Consider the following 23,012-nt stretch of genomic DNA (forward strand, 5'->3'; position numbering starts at 1 on the left):
GAAAACACAGAGTGTAACATCTTATTTTCATCAAGTGAACACAAAACCTTTGAAATTCAAGTCCATTTGGCAGCATGCTTGGCAGCCCTGAGCAGCGCTCTGACAAAGGGGAAATCTGAGTTCTTAGAGATGTTTCCACCAGGACTGGCCCCCCTCAGTGATGGGGTCAGAAGAATTTGACTCAAATGATAAAAGGAAATTCTGGTTGTGGGTGGGATTTAGATTCCTTTTTTATTTTATTTTTTTTCCAGGCCAGCTGAAATCTAATTTTCCCTTTAGACAGAGATCCCACAGCCTGCCATGAGACAGAGCTACCCCTGCAGCCAGGGAATATGGGAAGAATACACCTTTTGCAAAGCAGCCAGATGCTAATCAAACTGAGTTTAATCAAAGGACATTATAGGATATTAATAAGATTCTTGACCTCTCATTAGCCAGACTGTAATATTTTCCTTAGTTTTTATTTTAAGTTTATCTGCATGAGAATAAATATTGGCCTCAGGGTTTATCACAGTAAAAGAAAATACAGGTACAAGGGATGCCTCTCCTCTCTTCTGGCATGATAATTAGTGCTCACCATAGTTATTTACAGAGTTTTCAATTGCAAAAATGGCATGAGTGCAATCTTCATTCCTTATTAGTGCCTGGACTTAATTAGAAATCCTTCTTCCTTGTTTTTAATTAATTAAATGCATTAGCATGTATTAACCCATTTCCTAGCTGTTTCTCTTTTTTTTCCCAATTTTCATTCCTGCTGATTTACCAGCCAGGCTGGTGGAAATCTAGGTATTGTCTGAAAAATTCCAGTATTTCAGTATTTTGTTGAGAATTAGAAGGAGCAGCTGGCAGGATTCTAAATGCAACCCTCACCTTGTCTGTAAAGGGAAATTCCCAGAGAGTTTCAGTGCAGAAATAGCAGAGCCTCAGGTTTAAACATCTTTATTGAACAGAAGTGTTTTAACAATCCCAGATCTGCGTGTTTGGCTTGTGTGAAGCAAATCCAAATATTTTTTATGGGTGACCCCGCGTTCCTGTGAGCCCCAGCAGAGCTCTGGGATGGAGTCCTGCAGGCTGAGGGTGTCCTGCTGGCTCCAGTGAGGGCTCCAGGCTCTCCCCACCCCTGCAGTGCTCACACCTGAAGGATGGACACACCCCTGCCCCACGAGAAATGAAAATCTGAATGGAAATCAATGCCATTTTCCATTTTCCATCTTCTTGTCCCTGGCTCTGCTTCCACACCAGCAGCAGCTGCAGTGGGGGTCAGCAGGGACTCAACCAAGGACTGAAGAACTGGCAGAGGTCTTTGGGTTTCTTTGGTTTGTCTAAATTAGCAAAACCTGCTAAAAACCTACAGCCCTTCTTTCACTCCTCCTTGCCCAGAAAGTCTTGCTGCTCTGCAGAGCTGCAGCCCTGGGAGCTTTATCTGTTTTAAATGAAATCAATTTCTATTCTCTGGGTACTGCACAGGTCACAGTCATGTTTTTAATTACCAATTAGCCTTCCATTAAGGAAACAAAATGAGTTTTATGTGCTGGTTGTCAGAGGTCCTTATATCTGCCTCATTTCATGTGTCCTGTCTGCTCAAGCAGCAAGAAACCCAAGAGAAACTTACTGAGGAGGAGGAAACAAAACATGGAAACCTTTGTCCCACAGAGGGAAGGATGGAGCCTGAGATGAAGAAGCTGCAAGGACTTTTCATCTTTCATCCCCTGCAGTTGTGTTTTCCCTGCCTGCTGTGAGCACTGTGAGGAGAATGTTAAATCTGCCCCTGAGTTTCTCATGGAAAGAAAAGGTCACACACACGTGCACCCTCTCTGTCCCTTTCTCTCCTTCTTTCATGCATGCACATCGTGTGTTTGTATGAACATGTACAGAGAAATCCCAGCCCTGAAGGGCTGAGCTGTGGGACCCCTTTATTGGCTGAGAAATTTCAAGAGGGAGAGGTTATAAATAGTCATAAATTCGATTTATTTATAAAGCATTCCCTGTCAGGCATCACTGCACAAACAATTATAAAAGAATCGCAGTAGATTAAAAACACAAATTAGAGCATCTCAAAACCCACAAACAAAAAAACCACAAAAAAACCCAAACAAACCAAAAACCAAACCAAAATAACAACAACAACAAAAACCTCTCCCCCCCCAAAAAAAACCCCAAAAAAATCAAAAAACCAAACACCATCAACAAAAAACAACCAACCAAATCCCCAGCTTTCTGAGAGAAATGATTCTTCATTAAGTTAAGGGTATGGAATGTAACTCTTCCACACCACTTATCCATGAGGGGACTGTAAAAAGTCCTTGGCACGTAGAAAGTCTCATTACAGGTATATTTTCAAGGGAACTCACTAACCCCATGTTGAGCCCTGTTGGGAATTCAGTCCCTCATTTTGGAGGCCAGTTTTTGGTTATCTTTTTGGAAAGGTTGAGGACAGCCATGAATATTTCCCAGTGTGCCTGTTTGTGTGGCAAGTCTGAGTTTATGGGGCAGACAAACCACAGTTGCCATAAAGCTGATTGCAAGCAGTTAAATCATCAGCTCCTGAAATCAGTGATTGATTGGAAATGAATAAATCTCGTGGGGCAGGGTGACTTTTGAGCAGTCAGATTGTTGGGGTTCACCTTTGTTTAGCTGTGTGCCTACCACCAGGAATTTTAGAGACTGAAAAATGAGTGTGTATAAATGAAAAATGATGAGCTGAAGGTACTGATTGGGTAATGATGATCAGATTAAAGTGATACCATGATAAAAACTCCAGATCTGCCCCTGTAGGACTCAGCTCAGAGGTGGTGCAAAACTCTAAAATCACTGGGGCTGCTGCTGAGGTCACTTAGGCTGTTTCCAAAATCAAATGTGCTTGGGCACCCTGCTCAGAATGATGCATTGTGGAGAAGACCTTTGAGAAGCTGTCCTAATGAATCATTATTTAATTAGATACTTCTCTTGAATCCCTGCTTGAGTGGAGATAAATACACACGCACAGTTCTTTACGGCAACAGAACACTCAATATTTAGCACCAGCGTATTCTTTAAGATTAATAATGATTTTAAAGATTAACCAAGTGGAGCACTGCAATGCTTTGTGGCTGCTGGACCTGTGTGTTTGGCTGCCTACGTGACGGAGTGCAGGCACCTGTGGGTACCAATTTCTCCCTTGTTTGGGCCATTTTGGGAGCTGGTGAGACACATCTGCCTCGTGGGGATCTGTTAGGTGCAGCTGCTCTGATTTAAATGGATATTTCTGGTACCCAGGTCCTGATCAGGGGCTGCTAGATGGAAAAATGATGGGGGTGTTCCTAATGGCTGTGTTAACCTTGGGAGAAGGCACTGGGCTGCCTCACTGCCCCAAAAATGCATAGAGGAAACCAGCAAAAGCTGCTTCCAGGGGTGAATTTAATTCCTAGGCATGGTACCAACAGCTTGCCACCTTTTAATTTCTACCCAGAGATCCTAAATGAGGCTCTCTCACTCATAAACCTTATGCTGCCTTCCCCTGATTTTGCTTCCTCCTCGAAGGGTAATCTCTTATTGGTCTGATCAAAATATAAAGTGACAGTTCATTTCAGTTTAATCAGAGTAGTGGACCAAAACAAAGAAAAAAATTAGGACACAACCTTGTCTGCCTCTTCAGAGCTGTTCAGTTTGGAATATTTGTTGGTGGCCTGTTTGTATGGCTTCAGTTCTTGGCCATGCCAAAGAAAATCTGATCCCATAAGGAACATATTCTCTGGATTTGACTCATGTATCAGTGGGATCCTATTGTTCTATTTCAGTCAAAAAAAGAGAAAAAGTTAATATTGAGCAACAACACCCAAGAGATTTTGGCTATTGCTAGACAAAGACAGTAAAGAATATTTTCTGAGCATTAGGCATTGTCTGATTGGCAGCAGAGTTCAAGTTTTAAGTTTGAATTATGCAGAATCCTTTATGTGTGTCCAGAAAGGTGCTTGCTTGACCATCTCTACTATGAACAATGAGGCATCCCACTGGGAAATACTGATGTACAGTGGAAAGGAAATATCAAGTTTGTTAGATTATTCTGAGGACCAGAGGCACATTTAGAGTTATAAAAAATGCATACAGAGTCTCAGAAAAATATAGCTTGAATAGGAATTTTTGTAGGTTTAGTTCAAATTCCATCTCCAAGCAGGACTGTCTTCAAAATTAATAAAGCTGTTCAGAACCTTCTCCAGCATAAAGGTTTTAAAACAATATTCCTATTGTATTGCTATCCAAATATTATTGGCATGTCACCCTTTTCTGAAGCATAGAACTCCCAATATTGACATTATTTCTGCATACTTGGGGCTTGTTTTCCTGCTCTGTTAGTGAGCAATGCAGGAGAAATGATGATAAATCAGCAGAGCAGGGGCATTCATCATCCGTGTTCTGGTTTGGGTGAGCTGGAGCAGGGGCAGGCTGGAAGGGAAGGTGTGTTTGCACAGGGTGATGAGCACAGGGGGCTGAGCCTGTCCCAGAGTGATGCCTGTGTCCCCAGTTGTCATTTCTTTTATGCTTGTGAATACTTTGCTTGTTAAATAAAGGGGTTTTCCACTTTTTTTCCACGGAAATATTTTCCCAAACCAGTTGGAGGAGAGTCCACTTGAATTTGCTTTCTAGAGGGACTCCTTTGGAAGTTTCCTCCCAAATTTGCCCTAAACCAGGACAAACCCCATCAGCCTTGGCTCTGCATTACAACAGGACTGACACACAGCATAGTTCCACTAACCCTGTAAATAAATTCAACCTGATCCCTGCCAAAGTGCTGTAAAAAACCAAGGATCTTAGAGACTAAATTCTGCTGAAGAGTTCTGCATGAAGCATTCATTGATTTGCCAAGGAACCCCTGAATATAGGGCGTGTGTATGAGGCCTGTAATAATTTAAATCTATTTATGTTCTCTCTTCTATTCATTTCAGGGGAAGCTCTTTAAATACATCGTGGGCACGTTGTGAATTATCATTAAATACCAGAGGCTGGCTTGCACTATATTCCTGTTTTATAATTGCCTCTTTCACATTAGTGAGAATTCTATATTCCATTTATTCTTGTGTTGGACACCTTTAAAGCAAACGTGTGTGAGCGAATCCCCCACTTACCTGGGGTTAATTAAAAGTTGGTATTTCTGCAGTGCTTGGTGTGAATTTAACTCTGCTCATTTGAAAGGCTGACACTGTCTTTGGCTGGAGTGGAGAGAAGGCAGTGCTGCTCATATTTGGAAATCCAGCCCTCCAGAAGCCCTTCTGACTTCTGTTTACCAAAATGATGGGTTAATCTTGAGTTCAGTGGTAGTCACCCACTTTCTTCTTTGGGCTTGTTTTGTCAGGTAAAATCAGATTGTGTTTTTCTGCTCTAATTTTGAGGTTATTCTTTTGGGGGAACGTGTAGAAAAGATGCTGTGTTTTAGGAGACCAGAAATAGCAGCAAATGGAGTTATTATAAAGTTTAAGTAATAATAGACTTATATCCTATTAATTCAAAGTTTTTACACATACGTTTTATTAAGTTAATACAATTTAAGAATCTTTTGCCAATTTTTTTTCATATTGAGTTTAAGTATTGTTTAATTTTAAATTACCTCAGGTTTTGTTAAAATACGTATGACATGTATGACAGCAGTATGACATCTCATCATCCCTCTCTCTCTGGTAAATGGATGTGACCACTTGTTTCTGCAGTGGCAGTGGTTTGAAGGGGAAAAAGTGCCATAAAGTTAGTGCTCAGCTCCCTCCCTGGCAGCAGGGAACTCTCTCAGAGAGAAATACCAATATTTGTCTAGCCTGGCTTCTTCTAAAATTGCACCAAGTTAGCTTCTCAGAGGAGCTGGGATGATGGATGCTCTGCAGGGCTGTGTCCCTGGGGAGGTTGGGCCCTGGTGTAGCTCATGTGTGAGAGCAAAGCTCCCAGTGAGCAGCCAGGAGTGCAGATCCCCCTCTGGCAGAGACAATTCCTATTTCTGTGCCTGAGAGAGTCCTGTCACTTCCAGCCTGAGGCTGGGTCACATCTCTGCCCTCACTGGGCAAGGTGGCATCAGGACTGGGGCTGCAGTCCCCATTCCTGGGACTCAGTTGTGCTAAGTCATTACTGAGTTATGATCTGTTCATAAAGGCTCTTTAGTTTTATAGCATAGGAGGAAAAGGGAACACAAATTATTCAGTAGACTTTTCAAATTCTTCTTGAGTCTGAGCAGGAGGAGCTTTCTGAAATGGTCTTGGAGCAGCTGCACTGTTTAATCTCAGCAGTATTTTTCCTTCAGTTTTAGACTCTGAAATCATTAATTTAAGTGCACAGCATCATAAAATCTATCCTCTGCTCAACATTCTGTATCTTATGTTAATTTCAGAAGCTTTTATAGAATTTTATTTTTTTATGGATCTTTCCACCTTACCTGAAGCACTGTAAGGAATTTATTCAAACAGCTTGTGGCTGCATATATGTATATATAAAAATGTATAGGTGCATATACATGCATGTGTGTGCAATCCTTTGGCATATTATTACCCCCATAACAGCATGGTTCAACGAGCAGCATTTATTACAATAACAAAAGGTGTCTGCAGTCCCACAGGCATCCTTAGAGACAGAAAAGGTCTGAGCTCCTAAAGCCAGCCAAGTGGAACGTGTTAGTTGTTGATATATTGTCTGCTCTGTGCAGCACTAAACATTTTTAAAACAGTAATTAAAAAAAAAGAAGTTGTTATTCCAGAATTTTCCCAAGTCCTCTCTTTCATGGGTTTCTTTCCCTGGCACCTCCACAGCCCCTGTGCCATCTCAGCTGTGGCTGCTAAGAGAGAGCTTTCAGGGCCTGTGCTGCAATGCATTTCCACACCCAAGCTAGTGATTCTATATAAGGAAAAGAGTTTCAGTTTACCTCTAAACATGTAAGGAAGTTAAACTCGAATTTTCCATTCCCTGCTCGCTGTAATTGCCCAGAGCCAGCACAGGAGCACTGATTGGGATTTGGAAATGTATGTACCTCAAAGCCCCTGCCAATGTCATTGGGCAAGGTGCCAGATAGCCCACCTGGACCATCAAGAACTAAACAAACTGCACAGGGGGTCTCAGGGGCTTTTTTGGACTGCCTTAGCCAGCGTAAGAGTGCTCCGCACTGTGTTCGACTTATATTTCCTTTATCTACAAGGTTTGTTATTTTTGTCACTATTAAACCCTTTTGTTTTACAAGGCATGCCCAGGGAAGTTGTCTCACTGTCATTAAGCCACTCTGGGAAGCTGCAGGCCAGATAAATCAGACCTGATAAATCTTCAGGTATTTTATTCCACTGTGGCACGTGCGAGGTTTTCTCAGGCTGGCATCGCTTTGTGGTGAGCCCGTGTGAGCTGAGCCTGCAGGGCAGCCTGGGCAGCAGCTGGGCCCTCATTGTGCCAGGGAAAAAGAGCTTGCAAAGCCACAGCCCTGCAAAGCCCCTGGTTGAAACAGGGAGTGAGAACGACGAATTATTGCGTTGGGCTGCCGTGAGAGGGATCTTTGTTTCCATCCTGGAGGTGTTCATTTGGCCCTGGTGAGGCCGTGTGCATCTCAGGCACAGCACTCCCTGCTCCCATCCCCAGCTCAGGGCAGGTTCTCCCCCTCAGGGCCCATCTTCATCTTCCTCCAGCCCCTGCACAGGCTCTGCCCTGTCCTTCCAGGCAAGGGGCACTGCTCCAGGGGCTGTGTGTGCAGGGTTGTGCCACGGGCATGGGGGCAGAGCACTGGCAGGGCAGAGGTGCAGGGCACATGGACTTCCCATCCACGGGGTCACTGGCATTTCTTTTGGGTTTGTTTGAGAGATCTCACAGGAGCTGGTCCTGCTTTACAGTGAGCGTGGGGCTGGATCCTTTGGGTCTGTTTGGCTGTGATTTGTGTATCAGTGCCCAGCTGCAGTGGAAGGAGAAGGGAGCATGCAGGCCATCCTGGAGCTCTTTCCTGTGCTCAAGCCCCTGCTTGCAAGCACTTACTGCTTGTGGGGCTGGGAGCACAGTACTGTATGCTGTTATTTCCTTTTCTGAGTTCAGGGGAAGGGAAATCCTCAGCGTGCTGCTGTGTCTCCATCTGGGACAGGGGCAGACAGATCCCCTGCTGGGGCTGTGCTCCAGAGCTTTGCTGCTGGCTCAGGTAACTGCAGATAACACCTCTTCTTTTTTCAGGTGTTCCTGGTACTCAGCACTGGGGGATACTGCAGGCATTGGGAAAGCATTGTCTGAGGGAAGCCAGCAATATTTTAAAGCACAAACTGCTGTCAGATGGAGTTTCTCAGCCCTTTAAAATATCACGTTAACGTAAACATGATGCAGATGAACTGGCAATTGCTTTTTTTTGATCTGCAGGCTTCTAGTGAGAGTTGTTAATTACCTGGAGCTGAGTGGAAGGTATTCGAATGGGCAGCTGTCAAATGATGGAATTATTTTTTTTGTAATCCTGCTCATTCTGCTCTGCTGTATATTATGAAAATGTCACACATGCATTCAGCTGGACAGAGGAACAGGACAGTTTCAATTTGGAGCTGAAAAGAAAAAGAGTGACCTGTCTGACTGTTGGGCTGGGTACCCTTTAAAACATGACAGGAACGCCTAGATGTTTCAATTTGTATTTATCTCGGATTTTATTTCTTCAGTGTGAACTTTTAATAACTCTGTAGTTTAACCTTGCAGGGACTTGGTCTCCTTCTGCTGTCATGTAGTTTCCATGCACTCATCTCCCACTCAGCTTGCCACGCAGCCCTTGTGTGGTGATTACCTAACGCTGCAGCTCCCCTCCTACTCGGGTGGAGATCCCTTCATTTCTGCAGCACTGCTGTCCTCATTCCCTCTGGGGCTGAAAGCCCCGAGGATGAGGGATGGTGAGCAGTGCACTGACCCCAAATCCTGCTCTCTTGTCCTAGAGCAGGCTGAACTGAGCAGGGGGTGCCTTTGTTTGGATGTGCTTGGTTGCAGGCTGCATTTGCAGGGATGTGCTGACAGGATGACTCAAAGCCTCCAGCGTTAGTCAGCCTGCTCTGTGAGTCACGGATCACCAGCATCCAGCTCCTTATTCCCCAGCAAAGGGAATCCCAAAGAGTGCTCACTGACACACACAGCAGTTCAGGTGGGCTCCTCTGAGCTTTCCCCACCTCTCTCCACAGCATTGCACACAGAGTTTCCCCTCCAGAGGCACAAAAGGATGCAGCTCATTCCTGACAATATTTGCCCTGAGGGTTGGAAGTTCCTCCTGACCCTCTCCCCTCCTGCTTTGCACAAACCTGTTCAGGGGTCAGTCCCTGCCGAGGCAAGGGCAGCAAATATGAGAATGTAACTAAAAATTCGTGCCAGTGGTAGAGTCAGGGTGGCTGCAGCCCTGCAGGGCTGAGGACAGAGCCCAAGGCTGGCAGTGGGAGCTGTGCCCTGGGGGAGTCTGGAGGCTGCAGGGGTGGACTGGCCCAAAATGAAACCTCTTGACCCGTGATCTGTCACTCGCACTAACCAGTGTCTCTCTTGTTCTCTTGTCTTCCCCAGGAACGAGTGGAATATCTCTTTCTCATAATTTTTACAGTGGAAGCATTTTTAAAAGTAATAGCCTACGGACTTCTCTTTCACCCCAACGCTTACCTCCGCAATGGCTGGAATTTACTAGATTTTATAATTGTGGTAGTAGGGTGAGTACAACAGTTTGTTTTTGGAGGCCCTGCCCACGTGGGGATGCTGGCACCCTTTGGGAGCACGGGGGTGGGTGAAGGCTTTGTTACAGATGGGTGACGTTAGACATTTCTACCCGTCCTGTTCCTCTGACAAACAGAGCTTTGATGGTTTGCAAGACACGGAAATTCAACTGCTCTCTGGGAACCAGGGGTAAAAAGAGACAGCAGTCCAGAGCTATTGGATAAAGTCAGTAGCCTGAATGTGCTTAACTGCAAGGAAATGCATTGGGTTTTAAATCTGTATGAATATTAAAAAAGAATATCAAGGTAGTCCCTTAATTAAGAATTTGGTGACAGATAAATTCTGCCATCTTGTGAACTTTTGCTGATGTTTCTCATTCTGAAAGATGGAAGAAAAATTTAAATCCCAGGTTTTCCTACTTACAAACAAAAATAAGTTCCTCAGTTCAATTGCACTGCTCAGCTGGTAATTTCAACACTTTTAATTTTGACCCTTTTAATCTTTTAACCTTTTAAAAGACTTGTTTTACTATTGTAGATCAAATTGCTAGTTTGAGCTGCAACCTTTCTAATTCTCTTATTCCTCTCCACTTTTTTTGAGTTTGGCATTTAATTTATTTGAATAAAAGCAAAATAATACACCTTCTGCTTTTTCTACCTAAGGATTAGAGATAAGCAAGGGATTTGAATTGTGGTTGTTGAGGGGAAGAGGTGAAGGATAAACTGCCTCTGAATAAAAAGGGAACAAGCATTTCTTTGCCTGAATAATTTGTCCCATCCTCCCACCACTCCATTGTTAGAGGGTTTCATCGCCCACAAAACCTTGTAGTCTTTTCACCTCTTTACCAAGGAAACCCTGCATCAGCTGCTGGGGAAAACGTCAAAAGGGACACCCCCAGTCATCAAAAACCCCCTCACAATCTCTGCCCAAACCAATCCGCCTTCCTGGCCACTTCTGTGACCACCCAAAATATTTAATCAGCAAACCGCTGTGTGCTTCCCAATACTCCCACCTCCCATCACCGTGGATAAGGGTGGGTGGAAGGAGAATTCCCAGTGAGGGGGAGGGAGAACAGGCTGGAACCTATTCTTAGTCTCAAGACCTCTTGAGCTCCGTGTGGGCATAAAGCTTCTCCTCACAGCAATGGTGCTTCTCCTTTCTTCCTACCCCAGACAGAGGATCCCACAGCACATCAGCACCTGAAAATTGGAGAATCCCAATCCCCTTCCCCTGGTGTTGATGTCCAATTCCATCATTGGTTCTGCCTTTCAATGCCCTCAGATATCTCACCTGTTTGGAAATTGCTGCCTAAGCTGAAGAAAGGTTGAAGAACAAAACTCCTGTGAATGTGAATATTCCCATTTCATTTTTATGAGAAAGAGGCATTTTGGAGGAAGGACACATTACCTCCTCTTTTTCCATTGGATGTGAGAAAGCAGGACTCCAGAAATCACAGAGCAGCATTATATCTAGTTTAAGTGCAGTCCTTTCCAATTTTCCTACTAGGGCAGTTAATCAGCAAGATGATATTCAGGCTGAAATTAATTCCCTTGCCAATGACAGAAGCTGCAGCTCTCAGCTCTTCTATCTGCTTTTGCCTCCAGCAGCTCTTAGTCACTAGATGGGGAACAAAAAATGTGACTGGGGAAGGATTACACAAGTATAATAAACATGGCCAAGACCCCAAGGTCTCTGCTAAATGGTAACAATCTCAAGTGACAGATTCCACTTCAAGGCCAGATGGGTTCCTTTGATGTTTATCTGTTTAAACTCACTGGTTCAGTACCACAGCCTAGGCTGGTGTGCTGCTTTTGCTCTTCACAGCCCCTCTGCAAAATCTACTTGGTGAAACCATCTGTTCCTCTCCTGCCCTGGCTTCTTTTCCTTGGGGCTCTCTGAAATCCCTCAGTGACATTATGTTTAAACTTCAGTGCATCTGAGTATTTTGCCAGGAAGGAAGCCCCATGGAAAAGGTTTAAAATAAATTTTGAAGAGAGAGAAAGGATGCAAGTGCTGATAACAACATTTCCTTGTGGTGCCTTTTGCTGCCTACTGATGGAGCTGTTGGAGAAAGCTGAGTAATTTGAACACAGCTGGGGCAGAGATTTATTTGGTGTGTGGGGCAAAGGATGCTGTGACTGTGGTAATTGCCATTTGTGCTTGCTCCTTGCCAATCGTCTTCATTTTCAAGGATGACTGCCCTTGCTACAAAACATAGGCTGGGTGGGAAGCTCTTCTTCAAGTACTGCTGCAAGTTAAAAGAGAAAACAACAACAACAACAACAACAACAACCAAACAAAAAACCCCCAAAAAACAAAACCAAAAACCACAAAAAAAACCAAACCACAAAAACCCAGAGGTTATAGATCTTTCAGATCCACCTATTCTGAGTTCACCTCATATAAAACTTCAGTTGATGATAGCACATCTGGCTTCCTTTACCTTCACATGAACCAGTCAGCAGAGTAAGAAGGACATGGACACGTGTAGGAGCAGGTATGAATTTTAGAGGGGAGTCCCAGTTCCTATAACAATGTGCCTGCATGCTTTCCCTGCCCTCTGAAGGTCCCCTGGTGTCCAAAGGGATTTCAGAGGGATTCTCACAGGGCCACAGGAATATATAACAGCAGCAGAGGGAAGCACTGCACACAGCTGCTGCTTTCTGGTGAAAGGATGCATTTTATTCTGTAGGCTGGACATTCTTGAAGTGTGGGAGACCTGCTTATTCATCAGCTGTGCCTTTTAGAGCTTAAAGCTGGCTTCTCTTTAAGCAGCCTCTGACCTTGCTATAGCAGCACTTTAAATGCTGCTTTGAAGAATGTGTGAGGGTATCAGTCAGAGGCTCTACCAACATTATTAATTAAATGTAGAGACCAGACCCCTGAGCTGCTCAGTGAGGCACCGCCCACAAACACTAATGGTTAGGCAAATTGTCTCCCACTTCCTTCATTTTTGCTGTTCCTTTGTAGGAAAACACGAAAACTTTCAGATATCACTATGATGTACCTTAATATTAGGAAATTTCTCTTGAGAGAAGCCCAGCTTGACAATATTGTGATGGAAGAATATCTGTCTTTCCTGGCAGTGCTGTGGTTTTTCTGCCAAGCACAGTCATTCTCCAAGGACCTGTAACTATTGCCAGAAAAAAAAGAGGTGCTGTAATTTGAAAGGCAGTATTATAGTCTTACTTGGGAAGGTGAGCAGTGAAGATATTTGGACAAGATCTGAAGTCAGAGCAGACTGGAAAATGTGGTCACAGTTTATGTCTTTCTGAAGACCTGTGGGGAGTTTCTAGAGGGCAGATCCAAACATTTTCACACTCACAAATCACAGGTGAACTGTAAAACACTGTGAAAAAAACCTTTGTGTTTTACTCTTTTTTTATACCTAAGAGGATTTTTTTTCAGCTATGTTTTTCTGCTGATTTTTTGCCTTAGAAATACCAAGACCTCTGTTTTCTTTCTGTATTTTGGAGGCCCCTGACAAGTCCTTTTTTATGGTATAAAAATCACGGTGTACTCCCCACAGAGGAAGGGATGAAGAGCAGGTTACAGCCTTATCATGCTGCTGCTGGGGTCATCTAGCAAAATGAAAACCCTTTTGATATATCAAAAGGGAAATAGAAAAATACAAGGAAAAAACCCAATGAAGCTGGCTTCTTACTTCAGAGGTAAATACAAAAAAACCCAAACAAAACATGGAGCATGTCCATACATGCCTGTGATAAAAATTTGGGTTTCTGCTCTTACAGTTCATGTCTGTCAGATGAATTTAGTGAAGGTGTAGTCAGGTCACAAGTGAAGTTCAGAAATCCAGGTGATGGTAATTGTGCTTCATCAGTGGAAAGTATGATACCCAAATGAAAATGGGGCACGAATTGAGGCTGGCAGAAAGTAGGCAGGTAGAAGGAAATAAGGCTGATGTCTGGTTTTTGGAGGGGGGTTTTAATGGTGAGACTTTCAGTGGCCACAAGAGATTACCCCTCTTGCCTTGTTGTACCACCCAAACTCTGATTTCTGTCAGCAGTGTTCTCTCAGCCTGTGCTTGGAGCCTGCTAACTCACCTGCTGATAAAGAACTGCACCCTGCTCCACCACACCTACTGAAAACCTCCCCAGAAGCTTTCAGCAAAGAGCAGAATTTCCTATATAAATGTACAACAGCAGGGCTCTGCCCTCATCTTTTGCATTGGTAGCTTGACATCCATCCAGCTGTTTTAATTGTTTAGAAAACAATTAGCTGCAAAAGCTCAGAGCATTAGGTAGCTGTCCACTGTGGATGTCTGCCCATGCCCTGGCTGAGGGAGGTGGAGAGGACAAAGAAGAAGAATTGACAAAATGTGCTAAATAAATTTGGAGAGTGGAGTAGAGATTCAGTAGGACACCCTGGGCACAGTCTATACCCCAGTACAAAAGGCAAAGAGAGTGAAATAAATGAGAGAAATAAGAAGTTGTAATGCGTTAGTAAAAAGCAGGATTAGTTCAGGGGAGATATTAAACATGCAGTAAATGCATTAAAGCAGGATTAGCAGGAGTAATGCAATTCAGGTTTAAATGTAGGGGTTTTAATGAGGAGCAGCAGGAATTACTGCAAATTATTCCTGAAGTGCAGAAGCAGATGATTGTGGGTGCCTCAAAAGAGCACATTTAGCACACCAGTGCTGGAGCACAAAAAAAAGGCCAGCTGGCCTGCAGTGGAGCTGCTCCAGTCTGGGAGGGCAGGCTCTGCCTCCAGAGCAGTGAGCTGTCCTGCTGGCTGTGTTTCTGCTCCTCCTGAACTAATTTAGGACATTGCTTGGGCAGCACAATTCCAGAGCAGTCTGGTTTGCTCAGGTACAAGTGGCAGCAGAAACAGCCTGGGCGCCCAATGCCAAGAGCTGCCCTTTGGGAAAGCATGGGGCCAGAGAAAATGTGGATCAGGAAAATGGACCCTCAATTTTGCACGACTGCTGGCTCAGAGTTCCTCGAGATTCCTGGTCTTGGAGCTGAAAAACAGTGTTAGAAGCCTTTTTGCAGTAAGTTCTTTTTCCTTCGGAGGATCCCAGGAGACTGGGGCTGTTGTATAGGTATGTCACTCATCACCTGTCGTGGGAATTCTGTGGGCTAGAAAGATAGAAATGTTTGAATGTGAAACAGAGCACATTGCTAGAGCTTAATCAGTGGCTTACTGCAAATACATTAGGCCAAATTTGACCTACAGTGTTTCTATTGTGAAGACCAGCAGATAATTGCAGCTGCATAATTTGTGTACACGGCTCAAGAAATACACACACTCCAATAATTCACGTTCTCTGCATCAACCCTTCTTTGCCTCTCTCTGTGATATCTGCAGTCAATGCAGTATTTCTCACAGGCTCTGTTTTTGTCTTCTCTGCATCCTGCTTCTGCAACACCTACAAACTCAGCATCCCACCTCCCCACACACAGCTTTTCCCATGCTCGTTACCTAGTTGTTAAATCTTTCTGCAGTGCTTGGAGCTGAGGCTTTGAATAGATCCAGTTAGGAGTTCCTCAGTCACAGCTGACAAGTTTTATAAGGCTCTCAATATGAATTGGAAAAAAACCCCAAAAAACCACAAAAACTTGCTTATGAAAGGGATTTCGTATTTGCAGTCCCCTAATCCACGTGTTTGTGTGGATTTAGTGCTGGGGAATCTGTTGATTTAGATGTTTCAATAAATGAATCTTCATTTTAACATGCAGGGCAAGCTCCCTGTGATTGTGACCCCGTCAGTGAGATTTATCTGCAGGCACTGGAGCTCCCTGTCAGGCCATCAGCCAGCTCAGCCTCTGCCCGGGTCTGGGGGCTCTCTGTGGAATGTGGGTGAGGTCCTGACAGGGGCACCACAGCCTGCAAGGTCTGCAGAGAATCCACTGCTCTATCCAGGCCTCTCCATCTTCTCTCATCCCAGGAAGTTTCTGTCCAGCTGCCTGTGGTCCCTCCATGGCAGCCACTCCCAGACAAGCCTTATTTACAGAGCGCCAAACATCCATTTAGGCTGGAACAGGTTTTAACCTCTACTGAATTTGGCTGGGTTCAAGCTGAGGATTTCAAGGCTGAAAGCAATATCATTAGCAAATTCATGAGGAATCCATCCTTCCCCAAATGTACTAATGTTTTACCAGAAAAAAGTGGAAGCTGCTTCCTGAAAGCTAATTTATTAAATCAAGCTCTTATTAACAGATGGGGTGAGCCTTCAGCTTTTTACAGGAGAACATTGCCTTTTCTTCCTTTCTCTGCCTTTTTAAATGCATTCTGAGTGAGACATCTTCTCCTTAAAGCATCTACTCCTACTAGCCAAGATAAAACATTAAGGCTGGTATAATAAAACATTCTAATAATCAGGCTCCTACAGTTTAGCCAGAGCATCAGGGGATTTTCAAATGCATCCACAATCACACAGAGTGAGCACACACTAAGAGCTTGCTCCTTGAAGGGTCCTCGAGTTTACACCAAGTTCTACCTGCAGTAGAACCTTAACTCTTTGTAAAACAGGTGACAGATAATTCAGATTGGCTTAATTAAGGGTGATGATTTTCTCCCCAAGGTGGATTGCTGGTTAACAAAGACAGCAAATTGTTGGTAGCCCATAGCCGGCTGCGAGGGCCATGGAGGAGCGTGAGGGAGGAGCTTTTTGTCGTGGTTATGTCTGCTCCAGAAACGAGTGTTTGGCAAGTGGTGTGGACATCCCCATAGGCTGCTGCATGTGGGAAGAGTCTGTCTGTCCTCCACCACGTGTGAGTGTGGAGGGAGAGCTGTGACACCCCTCACGGGCCTGGGAGATGCTCCGGGCGACGCGATGGCGACAGTCCCTGCTCCTCTTTAGCCCGAGCCTTGCTGTCTGCCTACAGATCATTTCCTCTTTCTCTTTGCAGGCTTTTTAGTGCAATTTTAGAACAAGCAACCAAAGCAGATGGGGGGAATTCAATAGGAGGGAAAGGAGCCGGGTTCGATGTCAAAGCGCTGCGGGCCTTCCGCGTGTTACGCCCTCTACGGCTGGTGTCTGGAGTTCCCAGTAAGTAACGCCACGGTTTTCCTTTCAGCTGTGTCTCTGCTGGGCCTGGGGAAGGTTTTGTAACAATTTTAAAGACAGAGCACGATACAGGTTGTTTTTTTTGGTGTGTGGGGGATGACTTTTTTTCCCAAATGTATGCATTTGTGATAAACGTGATGTTAATCAAAGGATGACCGAAGCGGAGCTGAAAAGGAGCGGAAGCCTCACGGTGTGTCAGTCTGATTGACAGAGAGTGATAAAGTATTGGAATGGCCTGCCTGGGGATGTGGTAGAGTCACATCCCTGGATGTGTTTAAAAAAGGACTGGATGTGGCACTCAGTGCCATGGTTTAGTTGAGATGTTGGGGTTGGGTTGGACTCGATGATCTTGGAGGTCTCTTCCAGCCCAGTGATTCTGTGATTCTGTGATTCTGTGTGTGATTGTGCAGCCTTTTCAAATAGTGGAAGGGGAAGATCCAGGATTTTTGTGATTTCAAGCATAAAATCCTTTAAATGATTGTGAAATCATAGTGAAGTTTTGGTATTATAAATTCTTGACTTTGATGGAAAATCTGTATGGTCATGTGTTTTGATTTTGGAGGGAGAGGAACTTTTTCATTAAAATTGCATTTTCTTCTTTGCATGTGATGTTCAGATCAAGAGAACTGAGAACAATTTAGAAGCAACAGAATGTAGAATACAGGACAATGACACACTCACGTTCTCTGTTAGTCTAATTTGCTTAAATTATTTGTCATGCCTCTGAGAAAGTCCTCAAGCAGAATTTGATAGTCTTTCATCCATTTTCTTGTTTACAATGAAGCTATGAGTAACTAAGTCTGGTAGTTCCATTGTGGAGGTGGACTATGGACATGACAATGTGGGAAAATTGTGTCATTTGGCTTGAGAGTTTGTTATGGATGGGAACTGTTTACCTTCTGGAGAGAGAGGTGGTTGAAAACTCATTGGTTTCCATGATTATAGCAAAGAGAGATGCAGTGAGCAGAAAAGGAGTTAATCTTCTCCAGAATAGCTGTAACACTTTGTTTTTATTTTAGGATCTGGCTAGATCTGGTATTTTAAAGTATTCCTAACCTTAGTCACACCAAGACCCTGAGTGGAGGTGCCATAATCTCTGTGATGTGTCAGTTGTTGTGGTGCAGACTGAGCTTAGCTCTGTGCTTGGTGCTCTTGGAGGGCTCGGGGAAGCTGAAGGAACTAAGCCTGACACAGTTTGTATCCATGTACAGGTGCAATCTCCATCCCAGCACAGACTATCTAACAGCCCATTTGTGGGTTTTCTCATCAGGGAGTATTTAATTTGTACCAGAACTGAGCCTGGTGCAGACTAACAAACACTTGGTCTAGACAGCAAAATGCTAATGCAGTGTGAGGCAAGCAAACCATCATCCTCACCTGACAGACAGCCTCTGTTAATGCTGGTTCTGGCTAGGGACCCCTTTGTTAAACCAGGCTTCTTGGGGGCTCATCCTACTGAGATCTGCAGCTCACACAGCCTCAACCTTGACTGGGCATTTTCTAATTGTACAAATGCCTGTTGATTAGCCTGGAATAGATGTCATCCCATCCATATGTATTAGAGCGTAACTTCTCTCCTGAGGCCTTTTAGATAAGATTGCCTAAGCTAGCCATAAATAGCACATTACAGGATTGCATTCTTGTACAAGTTTAGTGCAGAGGTTTAGAAGTCAAGTCTCAGGTCCCATTCAGTTCTGTCCCTGAGGCATCATAAACACCAGTGGGAGAGTTACCAACCTTGCACTTGCAGTGTTTTGCTGTCTGTAAAGAAATGCTTTTTGCTTCCTTGCCCTTCCAAAATGCAGAAGGCCTTTCCCCTGTAAGGAGAAAACCTGCAGAGATCTGTCCTAAAGTTACATGAATGTCACACACGCTGCAATTCCTTCTCACTCACCAGACTCTGTGTGGAAGCAGCATCTCTTTGCTAAGAGGGATCCTCTGGGTCACTGGCAGCCACCTTCTGCACAGAAATTCCAACATCTGCTGCTTGGCTTGAGGGCCACATCTCACTGCCACTATTTGGGGGGAAAAAAAGTGTGTAAAACACAATGATTCCTACGAAACAAATTTGTGAAACACATGGTGAATTTTTGCGTGCAAATCTTAAACTCGTTAGGATTGGTCTTGGGAAATAGTTTGTCTGAGGTGGAGAGACTGGCTTGCAGCATGGAATCATTTTTTCTGAGTCACAAGAAGTTTACGTGGATTTTTTTCTCTCTGGCTCAATCCATAGGAAATAATACAATTTCAGAGCAACATGTTTTTATTCAGGTTGGTGCACTTAAAGACCAGTCTCAGCATACAAAGAGTTTCCACATAAGTTTGATTTGATGTGAGGGAAAGACATATTTAATTGCCCTCTGAAGTAAATCACTGGTGTCTGCATTTTGCAGATTGAGAGGTGGAAACAAAAGTTCAAGATTTAACATCTCCAGAAGTGGCTTCTAATTATTCATGTCTCCTATTGGCCACCAATGCTAGACATGTAGGTCAACATGACAATCCGACAGCTTCAGAGAGATGGATGGAGGATGTTAAGAGCTCACAATCCCTTTTTTCCAAGTCCCAGGCATGCTTAATTCCTGGGATTTGGCTGTCTCTTGCCACTAAATGTCTCAACCAAGAAGTGGGGACTGTCCAGTGCAATAAGTGGTTCATGTGCAAGCAAAGCCAAAAGCACAAAGGTACCTTTGACAATCTTTGTTAGGATCAAACTGTCTAAGGCTCCAAATTACACTGGTGCCTCCTAAAATCAAAAGGGTTTGAGATCATGAATTCAACAAAGCCTGAAGACGACATCTGGATGACGGTAGTGGGCACATCAATATTTCATCATCTTTGAGAGAACAGATGACACTTTTATGCTTTGTGGTTATGTGGACACTCACAAGACCACTTGTCATAAGGAAGAAAATAGACATTTTGTTCAAAAGGTAAGACAAACATTTTTTTATCTGTGTCACAAAAAGAACTCTACCATCATGGGAGAAGCCTTCAAAGGCACTGAATTCAAAGTCTTTGGGTTCCCAGAACTACTTAAAAAAATACTGTTGAGTATTTACACATTTCCAAGAAATTCCATAGAGATCAACTGGGTTTGGCTTGAGGGGATTTTCGTGCATTAGATATTTTTTTAAAGTAGTTTGAGTTCTTTTCCAGAAAACTTTTTTTTGAGTGAGAGGTGCAGTTCTTATGGTGACTGTGTGAGGTGTGTGGCAGAGCAGTGGATTAGATACTTCCCACAGCTGTCATCCCAGTTATTTTGTGCACAAAATAGAGTTTCTGAGCTAATTAGGTAAACTCTTTTTTCCCCACCACTTTTTTTTTTTAAAGTCCTACTGCTTCAGGAATAATGGTCCACACTCAGTCCTTCTAGCCTGGCATTAATGTGTAGGTGAGTGGTGATTATTTTGCAGAGCACATGGATGATTTAGGTTTTATCATAGTTAAGTCACTTTTGAAAATGAGATCCAAGCACTTGATATCCTTGATACACAGGCCAGATTTCACTGTTCAGCTGCTCTATTACTGTCATATGAACACGGTTCTTGCAGTGCACACTTTATTTTGGCTGCTGAAAGAACTTTACTGCTGGAGCACCAAAGCAGTCTCTCGGAAGGAAAACTTCACACGTGTTTTGGAGCACCTGTCTTAATGTGTGGCACCAAGACCAATACAATGGTTTGAGAAAGGAGGGAGAAGGAAAACAATTCCCTTGATGGACATGAGTAGACAAGTGCAAAATCAGCATGTCTACCAAAACTTAATCACTTTAGTGTCTTGGAAACCAACCCAGCATCTCCTTTGGCAGGAGTGTAAAGCATTGTAAAGCTTTCTAGGGACAGAATCAAGCCAGCCCTTTTGTGCTAAGAGTTTTCTGTTGATTGCTCTTCTCTCTCGGCTTTATGTTATTACATATTTAAAACTTGTTTAAACATTTTGTACTTCAGGAGGGCAAGAGGAGGCATCCAATTGGGCAATGAAGAAACATGATCCAATTAAAAAAGAGACTCACTCCTGGCTGCTGGAAAGGGCAATGCGTTACTCCTACGCATGCTAGCTCATGCCCTTTTAACTTATTAATTCCACTTCTATCACCTTTATTCCTGCTGCTCAATTATACCACCTCACCCATCCTGTTCATTCTCTTCATGTGGTACTTCGTCTCAGTGTAACTGCATTTTTGCCACTGGTTATTGTCTACCTGATATTTGCCAGACTTAATTGATAAGCTCTTCCAGACAATTTGGAAGTTGTATGATCTGAGTAGCTGCTGTGCTCCATATTTGTGTTTTGAAAGAGATCCTCTGCTGACAGCACAGATTTATGTGGGCATTTTTTATTTTATTTTGTTTTCAGTGCCCAGTCAAACTTTTCAACTGCAGTTTCTCATTATTTTCTGTTCTGTGACAAGAAATTAACACTATGTTGAAAAGTTGAGGAAATAATGTAATTGAGGTAATAAACAGAGAGAATTCAAGGAATCCAAAATGACATTTCTCTTGATAACTATGTGATTTTGGAATATGGCAAAGAAATGTTGAGCCATTGACTGTTCCTATGTGTTGAATAGCATTAAGTCTCAAGGAAATGCCAACTGGCAGTAAGGAGGTCCAATTTCTTTTACAATTAATGGACTTCTGGCAAAGTACATCTGACAGGGGTGTCCTGTACGTGGTTTGCATTTGTTCAGTGTCACTGGTGGAGCGAGGGACTCCGATTTGCCCTCCTGGGCTTGTGCTGTGACCTGCACACAGGGGAGGGCTGTGGCTGCCTTCAGGGGGAGGAGAAGGGGCCTGCCCAGAGCTCCCCAAGTGTGGAAGGTCTGTGTGGAGGAAATAAAGAGTGCAGCAAGCTCTATGAGGAGGAAACACTACACTTGGCGGTTTGCTGCCACCAAACCTAGGAGAGAAAGGTCCCTGACAACACAGGGAATTACTTCATGTACATTTAGGCAAAATCTGGCTTCCCAATATCAGTTCTGCCCCAAACTGTTGTGGCATTAAACAATGTCAGTTTTTGCCAAGCCCGGTTCCTTCCTTTTCTCTTGAGGTCAGAAGCTGTGGCAGACGTGCTCTCGGGCAGATCCCTGGTGCTCTCCTCCATTCCTGAGCAAGACTTCTCCCCCTCTGTGCCACCTCCCAGCACACAGAGCACCCTGAGAGGACGAGCTGCACCACCTTTCCCATGTCCCTGCCTCGCTGGGTTTCATCTCAAGTGGCCAATTTGTTTTGCTTTCATTACAGATTTGGAGGGAGTGGGTTAGGAAGGCTGGAACAGTCTGAACTGAATGTCCTCATTAGGCTTTTTTCTTCAGAGGTAACTGCAAACTCTACACGTGCTTGCTACTCCTTTATTTACTTAGGTCACCCTTACTCAAGGGAGTAATTTGATTCCAGCCCAGCATCTCCCTTAGGTGAGGATCATTCTGTGAGCAAGGATTACACAATCAGGACCTAAAGCATGCTTCCCTGGGAGGTACAGCCTGCAGGGTGATGTAATTTATGGCAGAAGAAGTTAACTCTGTGTAGCAGTGGCAAAAAGGGGTTTATCTTGCTAAGGGAGATTACTCACAGAGGCACGTTGCTGCTCTCAGAAAGATTTCCCTCATATTTTAGGAATGCAAATGAAAACTGGGAAATATTTATTTGATCTCGTCTATGTAGCTCTTTTAAAAATAACACAGGCTGCAAATGTACCCAATAACTGCCTCAGCCTTTATCCTACCAGTTACTGTGCATGCTGGCATGATTATTCAGCATGCCTTCACAGCAGAAAAAATCCCAATATCATAATATGGGACCACATCAGAGTGTAGGCAGTCCCTTCCAAATGAGGAAAACAAACCCCATGCTGACATCAAAGAGCAGACAGGGAGACAGTAAAAAAAAAAAAATCTCTCTTGGCTTAGAAAGAGACTTTCCAGAAGGGCTCTGGATGGATCAGACATTTCTAGAACCTTTTTTTCATTCTTCAAGTACTGCCCAGAGTCCTCATTCAGACTGGCTGTGGGGCAGAGGTCTGAAGGGAGCCCATGGCACCAGGCTGCTGGTCCTGCAGCATCTGAACCTCGAGGAGTGCATCTGCAGTCTCCTGAGAGCAGTTTGCAGTGTGTCTGTGCAGCCTGTGGCTGCCTGGTGCTCCCGGCTGCTCCCTGGCCCCTCCTGGCTGCTCTGTCACCCCCTGGGCAGGGGGATTTGGATTTGTTGTCCCACGTCAGAGCATGGCACAGCCTGTTCTGGGCTTTTCGTGTGTTCTCTCCCAGCTGACACCTCTGCTGCATCTGGTGTCATCCCGAGCTTACAGCAAATGTCAGTGCAGGCTTTGGTTTCACTGGGCTGAA

At 44.1% G+C, this 23,012-nt stretch overlaps 1 protein-coding gene across 13 annotated transcripts in view; it reads left to right on the plus strand.

Annotated features, from left to right (window-relative positions):
* CACNA1C (calcium voltage-gated channel subunit alpha1 C) overlaps positions 1–23,012 on the plus strand; it is a 429,198-nt gene that overhangs the window by 236,323 nt on the left and 169,863 nt on the right. For all 13 annotated transcript variants that reach the window (XM_063395089.1, XM_063395096.1, XM_063395092.1 and 10 more), the window contains exons 4-5: positions 9,493–9,632; positions 16,512–16,651. In XM_063395089.1, coding sequence (XP_063251159.1) covers positions 9,493–9,632; positions 16,512–16,651 — 280 coding nt within the window. The remainder of the gene's footprint in view (positions 1–9,492; positions 9,633–16,511; positions 16,652–23,012) is intronic.

This window comes from Prinia subflava, chromosome 4 (genome assembly GCF_021018805.1).
Source record: "Prinia subflava isolate CZ2003 ecotype Zambia chromosome 4, Cam_Psub_1.2, whole genome shotgun sequence".
NCBI lineage: Eukaryota > Metazoa > Chordata > Aves > Passeriformes > Cisticolidae > Prinia > Prinia subflava.